At 42.0% G+C, this 9,879-nt stretch overlaps 1 protein-coding gene across 1 annotated transcript in view; it reads right to left on the bottom strand.

Annotated features, from left to right (window-relative positions):
* Positions 1–6,810: 6,810 nt before the first annotated feature.
* Positions 6,811–9,879, bottom strand: part of LOC138267229 (extracellular calcium-sensing receptor-like) — a 35,386-nt gene continuing 32,317 nt past the window's right edge. Inside the window, exons 4-5 of the mRNA XM_069216085.1 lie at positions 7,822–7,945; positions 6,811–7,739 (exon numbers count right to left, since the gene is read on the bottom strand). Of these exons, the coding sequence (XP_069072186.1) occupies positions 6,811–7,739; positions 7,822–7,945 (1,053 nt within the window). The remainder of the gene's footprint in view (positions 7,740–7,821; positions 7,946–9,879) is intronic.

Raw genomic sequence — 9,879 nt, 5'->3', positions numbered from 1 at the left:
TGGCTTTTATTTGGGCACATTTTGGGTACCTTTGCACCCAGGTCTTGGCATCTTTAGAATTGGGGACCACAAAATCCAGTGTTTACAGTTCTCTATGGTTTTGTTACCCACAATGATATACTAGGGCGCTTTCATGCCCCTCAATTTAGAACTTCCTGGATCAGCACTGCGGTTTGGACCACAATGTTCTGGGCAGGATAACAAATGTTATCAGAGATAGTGTGAGTTTCATTTTCTAACCACTCCAAGGAATTATTTCATTATAAGCTGCTTTTAACTCCTCCAGAGAACAGGCATTTATGAGTTTTCAGGAATTATTTGTGGAGAATGCTACTGGGTTTTGGACATGGGCGAACCATCCATGTTGGAGAGCAAATCTTCTTTATTCTGTTTTGTGCCTGGCCTGTTTGTTATCACCAAGTCAAATTCACTAAAAAGAAGGAGTCAGCACATATGCCTAGGTGTTTTTGCTTTTACAGAACAAAAAAATTGTAAATTTTTATTGAATGTGTAAATGGTGATTCTGTGCCGGCTCCCAGAAGGTATTGTCTCCATTTTAATCACTAACAATTTTCGCTCAGCAAATAACATGATTCTGTTCTTCTGGGAAGAGTTTTTTTTTTTTTTTTTTAAGAAAAATGCTATTGGTTTTTGATGCCTTATAGTATCATCCTGCTGGAATAGGTCCCCTCCTAATGCTACCTATGATGCGTCGGCCTCTACAAAGAATGGTTGGGTGGGATCTGCATAGCACAGTATTGTGGCTGATGTGAATCCCTCTTTGAGGGTGATACAAACCTTTTGAGCTTGCTAATAGCACTGGAAGGGTAGATTCTTGATTAATAACTGGATAACAGGACGTCAATGTCTGAAATGGACAATGAAGCATCTGTTGAAGCTTGCAAAGCCTAGGAAGCTTTGCAATACCTTTACAGAGGTTGGGCATGTTCGGACCAAATTTGGTCCAGAAAGTGGTCATCCACTCAGTGCGCTCTCGGACTCTGGTCATGAGAAACGCCCCCAATAGTCCAAATTCGTAAACACCTTTGAATGCCACACATGATCTAAAAGTACAGGAAGTAACAGGAGCGTACTCTTGTTCTTAATGATAGGTTTATTAATGCTGAAGTTACCTGTTCTTTTAGGAAATGAAGACAGTGGGGAAGCCACGAGTGAGGTGGAGTGATGAATAAACCCATTTTCTAGTAGGTCATCCGGGTACTAACAACAGTATTTTGCTTCCAGTTCTGACAGGGTGTATACCCTGTGCTAGGCATTGTCGGACCCTGTGATTGGATCTTTATGGCAGTCATTGCTTGGGGAATACTTGTTCTGACTAGCCCACCACAAATCAAAGGGTTGGTAAAATCCGGGGAACTATTGCTAACAGGAACATAGACAGTATTTGGAGGCTAGTGTTTTTGGAGCCCATAGACTCCAAGAATGGCCCCAAAAATTGAAGTGCCGAACAAATCAAAAGTGATCACAACCCAAAAACCCAATGCTACCAAACAATGAATAGCGAAACAGAGTAAGTTTGAAGGATTTGTTGCAGAACACAACTGAGAAAGTTTTCTATAGTCTTTTCACCACTGTTGTCTTCTACATAGTTTAGCTGAGAATCATGTTGCCCGAAGTTAATCTACGTTTGTGCACTAACATGTTGACTCAAGTCTCTTTTGATGTGTGTCTTTTTTCTTCATTTTCTAATTGCCGAATTAGAGGAATTTAGACCGTGAGAATTCAGAGGGGACCGGTGTGGATAAGAAGGGGTTCACAGAAGGCACGGGTTCCAAACAGGCGAGAAGCGCTCTGTTTATCAGAGTAACAAAGCCAAGCATCACCGTGTGGCCTTGTGGTATTTATATCCACCCCAGTTAAGATGGCAGCTGGTCACGTGACATGGTTGACATCCTACGAGAGTTCGCAAAATTTCACTTCTATGGCAAGGAACCTGAATCTGGGAAGGCTGACATCAGGGCGTCCAAAACAAATTAGTTACTAGTCATAACTCTAGATAGCTCTTCATGAAGGTAGAGTGGCAATGCATGGAGGCCTTTTAATTTAAAGGGGCTACTCATAAAATGAGACTTTGTCAGTGGTAGTTTGACAATGCTTTTGGCAGTACGGAGCCGTGGTGGGAGTGGCAGAGGACACAAATGAGAGAGGTGGTAACAGAGACTGCGGGACAACCTCCCCAAACTGGCAAGAAGTATCGTTGAAATTCCTGAGTTCTAGTTTGTTTTCAAATGCTAAAGTGGAAGAAAATGGAGACAGTTCTGCTTTAGTAATGTAGCAATAATCTATTTAGCGTTAAGGTGGATGAGGAGGCACTCAGACACATCATGAGTCTAGCTCCTCTATTGTGTGAACTGAATTTGACTACTTTAGTTAGAAAATCTGAATGCTGCTAGTAAATTGAACTATTTTTACCCATTTGCACGTAAAAATACTGCACTAAGGGGGAATTGAATGTGAAATCGAACATATTCACTGCGGAATTTGAAATGATTGCATTGCATTGTTGGTAGGTGGGAAATGATATTTAACAGAGTTAAACTTTTTTTGACAACTTTGCACCATTTGTTATTGCACTCACTTGCCTTTTATTGTTTCTGCTCCACTGGCTTATTTCGTTGCTGCAGCGCCATTGTGGTGGCTGGAGAGGGTTGGGACCTCTGAACACGGGAGGTACCCGGTGATAGGCAGCACTCTAGTGTTTTGTTATAAATACATGGCTGCAGCACAGACATGCAGCGTCAGCGCAGTGGGGACGCCACTGATACAACAAAGGCACGCCTATGGCAATCCCATCTGCACCCATCCGCATCCTGACCATGACCAGCACCAGCCATAATGCCGGTTTTACTTCAGTTATGAGTCTCCTCATAACGTACACCGCTGAAGAACTTCATGAGTTAGGCTCCTGCGGATAAAGTGTATTGACCCTGATGTAGTGGACTGTGTGGGCCCTGTCACCTGCCTCTAGTTCAAACAAATATTTTCTTCTAGTAAACTCAGTAATTAGGGAAGAAATAGGAAAGTCAGTCATACCCTTAAGTCTGAATGCAGCCCTAATCGATGTTCTCTCTCTCGCTCTCTAAACATTCTCAAGACGTTTTTAATTTCATTGAAAAGGATGTTGTTGGATATCCTCTCTTTATGAAGGAAACCTCGCTCAATGATGAATCTTGCCCAGGAGCTGAGGCCTTGGGCTTCTCCATTTCTCCTGCTGCTCAATGCTGCTTTGAGGGTGCTTTGTTCCACCCCCCCTCACCACCCCAACCAGCTTTTGAGGGCAGTTTCCTTAAAACAGTCACCCAAGGAAGTTAGCATAGTTAATGATTTTATGACCACTGTAATGACCTTGTCAAGTTGATACTGCTGGTATTGGGTACAAGGAACAGGGCCATGTACACTTGTACACTTTGCCCACCGAGCATGCTTAGTGGCCAAACTCTGCACGTACTGAGAACAAAGGTACTGGTTGCAGGGCATGGATACATGCTGTACCCATTACTCAGTACTGGCATGTCACCAGTGCTTTGTTCTCAGCTATGCCAATCTTTTGAAGAGCTAGAGGACAGAGCAGGTACTATTGTCTTAGGACTTAAGCAGTGCTTAATTTGTACGTGTTATTTCCGGTGCTGAGCACCAGCACTTATTTGTGAAGGCCGCAGCTTATTCTTCTGCCTCAAGCATTTGCTGTGAGCAAAAGACACATATGGGAAGGAAGAAGGAAGGGAAAAATGAAAAAACATCACAATCGGAGAAAGCAGGAAGCTGCCAGAGTGAGCTGAAGGGGCAGGGAGTGGCTTTATATGGATTGAAGTGGCCCGAGATGGCTTCAGGATTACGGTACCTCAGTATTCCGTGTTCCCACATTTATATGCAGCAGCCACGTGTTTAAGAGGAGGGTTTTGGGCACTGGCACGTTTTTATTTACAAATTAAGCACTGGACTTACGTTACTTGACTAATCATATTGTTGTAAGGCTATGATATATAGATTATGTGTTTGTAATTTGACATGGGAAACAAGAGGATGTACTTGATTTTGTGAATGTGATTAATTCCAATTACTTGAATTTACCTTAAGACTAAAGAGGAAATAAGCCTTTAGATCTTACAGTGATGGCAGCAAAAGATAACTTCCCTCTAGTGTCCTTCAGGTAAGGAGCCATCAATCGACTAATCTCAAGTGGTCTGTCCCCTATGGAGCACTAATTAAAGTGTGGCTTAATTGTAGTACCTCACTAACATTCAGAACAGAATACAGTACTGTGTGTAGCTGATTTTTAGATAGCAGCTGTCCACTAATAGGCATTTACACTTTAGACTTAGGGCCTGATTGAAATAATGGTGGAGAAAAAACCCCATCAAAACGGCAAAGGAATTCCATCTCCCTCCAACTTTATGGTACACCCACAAGATTTTGATTCGGGCAGACCATAGTTTGACAGTGGTGGAGACTACTTTGAGGAGAACTAATTACCACGAGGTTTGACAATATGTCCGCTCATCTAATTTAGCTGGGTATGTGTACCTATTTTTCAGTGCGTGTCACCGCCATGAAAAACCTTGAGACATTGAAAATAGCTCAATGACTCCCTAGCCATTGTAGGAAACTTCATTGGCGAGGAGAGTCTTGTTTTGTTTTATTTTCAAAATGAAAATTCGTCTGTGGGATTTTCTTTTTTTTCTGGCCAAACTCCAGCGGCCGGGTTGCCACTATGGCGACCGCCTTCCCGCGGGCCCCATTACAAGTAGCGGGGAACAGCCCACAACATTGACGCCGACTAATAATGGAGCCGACGGCAATGTTGCGGTGCGGAGAGTGCAACAGCACCCATCGCGCTTTTCACTGTCTGCAATGCATGGGTGCCAAGTGCATGGGCCCCTGTCTCCGCCAGCTTTTACATGGCAGTGCTACAGCCATGGAAAAGCTGGCGGAGAGGGGGGGTGTCGTAAGTAGTGCTGCCCTGGTGGATTAGGACCGCTGGCACCACCAGTCCCTCCTACGGAGGGAAACTGGTGGTGCCGGCGGTCCGACCATGGTGCTTTCGCCATGGTCATAATGTGGCAGTCAGACCGTGGCCCTGACTGCCAGGGTCATAATGAGGCCCTTGTCTTTAATAATACAACAAAGAAGGACATAGATGAAGAAATGGTGTGTTTTAGTACATCTTTCAATAGAAACACATCTAACATAAAAGGAATATTGTACAAACACTGAGACATACAGCAAAATGATGTAGTAATTGATGATAAATTAGTAAATCATCCAATCATAAGATTTTTCATTTCAAAATAATTTAGGTATTTTGTAGATCACAGTTATCTAGAGGAACCTTTGAAACACAGTAGGCTTAAACCAAAAGGTTTTAAGAGATGCAACAAATGTACAACATGCAAAACTAGATCTGATATACAGAAAATTGTGATCCCTCCACTGAAAATGACACATCACGATTAGACATGCGCAACAGATTTTGCAGTGTTTGTTCTAAAATGTCCATGCATAAATATCAATATAGGAATCACAATATTTCAAGTATGGAAGTGCATATGGAAACATTTAAGAGAATATATGATCAAATGACATAAGCTGCCCCATTGCACTCAATTTATCTCAATTTCACAGTGAGGATCCAACAATTTTATCTTTTGTTAGATTGATTGTGTCTGTTTGTTTTTGTTAGATTGATTGTGTAGCAAAACTTTAGAATTCAGAAATGAAGTGTGTTGGCATAAGAGAGCATCTTGAAATCCATGCAGACCGAACTGCTAAATATAAACCAGGAATTGTCTGTACGTTTATGAAATTATTTTTCATTTTCTTTGTTAACTTTGTTAGTCTTGATTTTATCATTTTAATGTGTAATTTCAAAGCACACTTAGGTATCACAATTTTATTTCTCAGAATTTGTTTGGGGGCTCTTGGGAGGACTGTTTATCATGTTATGCTGGTGTGTATAAGATATTCTTAACAATATTAATTTTATATCCTCTTTAGTATGCATTTGTGTGTAAACACATTTGGGATGGATTATAACATTGTTATGTAGTTTGGTGTCAGTGATAGGCTACTGATGATGTCAACTAATGAAATGTAAATGCATATATAACAAATTGTTCAACTATACAATATATTGCACATTATCTTTTTGACGTTCAAATCTAATATTTGTTTTATTCTTATATCTGGCCATTCCAATACGTCTCATTTGATATATATGTGAGGCAGGATTTATTTGAAGTATTTTCTTCTATTGCTACTACTTCCTTTGTTGTTTTGGTGCAATACAAAATGTCCAAATGGCTCATAATGCTAAAAATCTGTGTGCGCGTGAGTGTGTGTGTGTGTATGTATGCATACATAACACCCATACTTAACATATAATACCAAATCTCATTTTTTGTAATACCAAATATAAGGGTCCAGCTAAATTAATACAATAGAGTATATAAAACAAACATTATACTATGTGGTATCGGCCACCATTACTACAAAAGCAGAAAAATACGTATTAAGGCGTGTGATCAAATCTTGAATATATTGAATTCCTATGTCCATGCTAAGGGTTAATGCTATTTTCTTCATCTGAACTTTAGAAATGTAAATTTCCTTTAGGCATTATTCCACAATGAACTTGATCAGGGTTGTCTTGAAAGAACACAGCCCTTTCAGAGTTTTCACATTGGACATCTCAAGCTTAAAAACTAAATCAGTGTCAGAAATATATCAAATTATAAAGCTAGGAAATTCATAGCATAGAGATTATCCCCTCCGAAAGGAACTATTGTATATCTAAGTTTCTATAGTTTTGTTCCTGTGGCTTGCTTCTCTGCCCATGAGGCATTCCTTTGTGTTCATCTCAGGCTTCAGTAGAATAATGTAGCATTTTGGGAAAAATATGCAAAAAACAAGAGAGAAATTGGAAGACAAAATTGCAAAACTTTCCAAGGCCACCAGGTACTTGCCCTTAGTGCTGAGATAAGCTGGAATAAAAGAGAACCAAACGCTGAGGAAGGCGAGCATGCTGAAGGTGATGAATTTAGCCTCGTTAAAACTGTCAGGTAATTTTCTGGCCACAAAAGCTACAATGAAACTAATGGAAGCCAGAAGTCCAAGATACCCCAACATGCACCAGAAAGCCATGGGGGAACCCTCATTGCACTGAAGTATGATGTATCCAGGTTGAGATTCAATGTTGATTTCTGACGAAGGAGGAGAGCCAATTAACCATGAGGCACACAAGAGAACCTGAATAAGAGTAGAGCCACCTATGACTGAATAGGACAGCTGTGGACCAACCCATCTTCTTAAATCACTGTTGGGTTTGGTTGCATTAAAGGCAATGACTACCATTATGGTTTTGGCTAAGATGCAGGAAATACACATAGCGAAAGAAATTCCAAAAGCAACCTGACGAATGTGGCATTTAGTTTGTGTGGGATAACCAATGAAAGCCAATGAGCAGAGGAAGCACAGAGTGAGGGACAGAAGAAGGAGATAGCTGAGGTTGCGGTTGTTGGCTTTGACAATGGGAGTGTTTCTGTAGTGGATGAAGAGTACCAGGATGACAATAGGGAGTGCTGAGAGAATAAGGCTGATTACTGTCAGGCTAGTACCCAAAGACCCTTCATAGGAGAGAAACTCAGTTGGCTTCAAGATGCATCGGTTTTGTTTACCATTTGGCCACTGATTCCAGGGACATTTGAAACATTCCACAGAGTCTGAAATCAAGAAAAGTTTTTCAGTCATATGTGAATATTTTTTTTTTTTGTAGAATTCATAAAAGCACGTTTATCTATTCACCTGTTTGGTTGGTTATCTCCCCTGGAGAACACTGAATGCATGAGAAACAGCAGGTCGGCTGTCCTTCTTTAGCAGCTTTCCGAAACCCAGAGTGGCAGCTGGGGGTGCAAACCGAAACCGGGGTCTTGAAAGAAGACGAATGTATCCGAACAGTGAATGAAGTTGTTTAACTAGACTTTATTTTTACATTTCCACTACAATAGCATGGATTGCCTTTCACAGTCCTCTCTATATCTTGCTTGATATTGCTGGAGTTGCTTGAATATTTATTGCAAAGTGGTGATTAGTGTCACATTGCTATAGCTTCCTTAACAGGTTTGTTTCTGAAACCACAGACCCTGCACCCACATTTCAGCTCAATAGTCTTATGTGTGTCTGCACAGAGTAATACCTGCAGGAAATGCATTGCTGTGTCCGAGAGTATACTATATACATAATGTTTGGCCAATGAGTGTGTGCAATAACAAAACCTTCATATATTGTTATGCAGTGGAAAATTTGCATGGAGCTTTGCATGGACTGTCAATGAATCTGTATGGCAAGATCAGTGCACACTTAACTCTTAAATGTTAATCAGTTTTTGCTCAATGATCAAATAGATAAATTGTAGGAATATTTCATGGCAGGGATGGGACAAGTGAGGCATAAATTAGAGCTACCTGATATTGCATCTGGATACAAATGCACTGGAGGAATGTCCACAGCATAATGAAATTAAGGTAGAGGAACTTAAGCTGGCGGATTCACCTCTGAATTTTATACTCTATGTAGAAATCAGAGAATTTTCAAATATTACCCAAATCTGAAACAGGGTCACAATGCTGATAAGACTTCAATCAGCGCACTTATCACTTGTAAGGGCATCCAGGCTTGGGGGGGATGGGGTGGCGTTGTTGCGTGGGACCTCAGTTGAACAGCCAGGTCTTAAAACTTCTTCTGAATTCCTGGATGGAGAAAGCAGTTGTGAGGCGGACGGGGTGGCTGTTCCAGTACTTCGCTGCAAGGTAGGAGAAGGCGTAACCACCGGAGGTCCTGAGGCAGATTCAGGGTGTGCGTGCGAGATAGAGCGTGGCAGAGCGCAGATGTCTGGAGGGCATTGCAAGTTCAGTCGGTGATTTAGGTATGCAGGTCCTTGGTTGTGCAGGGTTTTATATGTATATGTCAGCAGCTTGAATTGGCATTGTTTGTGTACGGGGAGCCAGCGGAGATTCCTTAGAGGGAAGGAGGTCTGGGTTCACCTTGGGTGGTCCATAATGATCCTGGCTGCTGAGTTCTGGATGATTTGACATCTTGTCATGAGGAGTCTAGTGAGGCCCGCGTATTGAGCGTTGCCGTAGTCTAGATGATTGATGATGAGGGGCAGTGTAACGAAATGTTTGGTGGTGACCAGGAGCCACTTCAAAATCGTGTGGAGCGTGCAAGGGGCAGGAAGCAGGCAGCAGAGACTGTATTTATCTGCTTCTTCATGCTGAGTTTAATGTCGATGATTACTAGGTTTCTGGCATGGCTCCTGGGAGCAAGGGGGTGGTCCTAGGTTGGTGGGTCACCAGTAGTCGTCCCGAGGTGTGGTGTCATTTCCAAACAGCAGGGCGTCCATTTTGTTGGTGTTAAGTTTGAGGCAGCTGTCCCTCATCCAGTTGGCGATGATGTTCATGCAGCTGTGGAAGTTGGCTTTTGCGGTGGAGGGGTCTTTGGAATAAGATAGGATGAGCTGTGTATCGTCTGCATAGGAGATTATGTTTAGTCCATGGTTTCTGACAATGTTGCCTTGGGGGGGGGTCATGTACGTGTTGAAGAGGGTAGGGCTGAGATAAGATCCCTGGGGGATGCAGCAGATGATGTTCTTGGGCTTTGAGTTGAAAGGAGGGAGAAGGACTCTCTGTGTTCTGCCTGATAGAAAGAGATGACCCATTTCAGGGCATTTCCTCTGATGATGAGCTGGTGGATCCTTTTGAGCAGAGTGTGATGGGAGGCTGTGTTAAAGGCTGCTGACAAGGCCACTGAGGTGAGTTGGTTTCATTAAGGAAGTTTTGGCTTACTTTGAAAGCTGGCCTATGC

This window comes from Pleurodeles waltl, chromosome 12 (assembly GCF_031143425.1).
Source record: "Pleurodeles waltl isolate 20211129_DDA chromosome 12, aPleWal1.hap1.20221129, whole genome shotgun sequence".
Classification (NCBI taxonomy): Eukaryota; Metazoa; Chordata; class Amphibia; order Caudata; family Salamandridae; genus Pleurodeles; species Pleurodeles waltl.
Note: the sequence above shows the minus strand (reverse complement) of the source record. Positions and strands in the feature narration are given on the sequence as shown.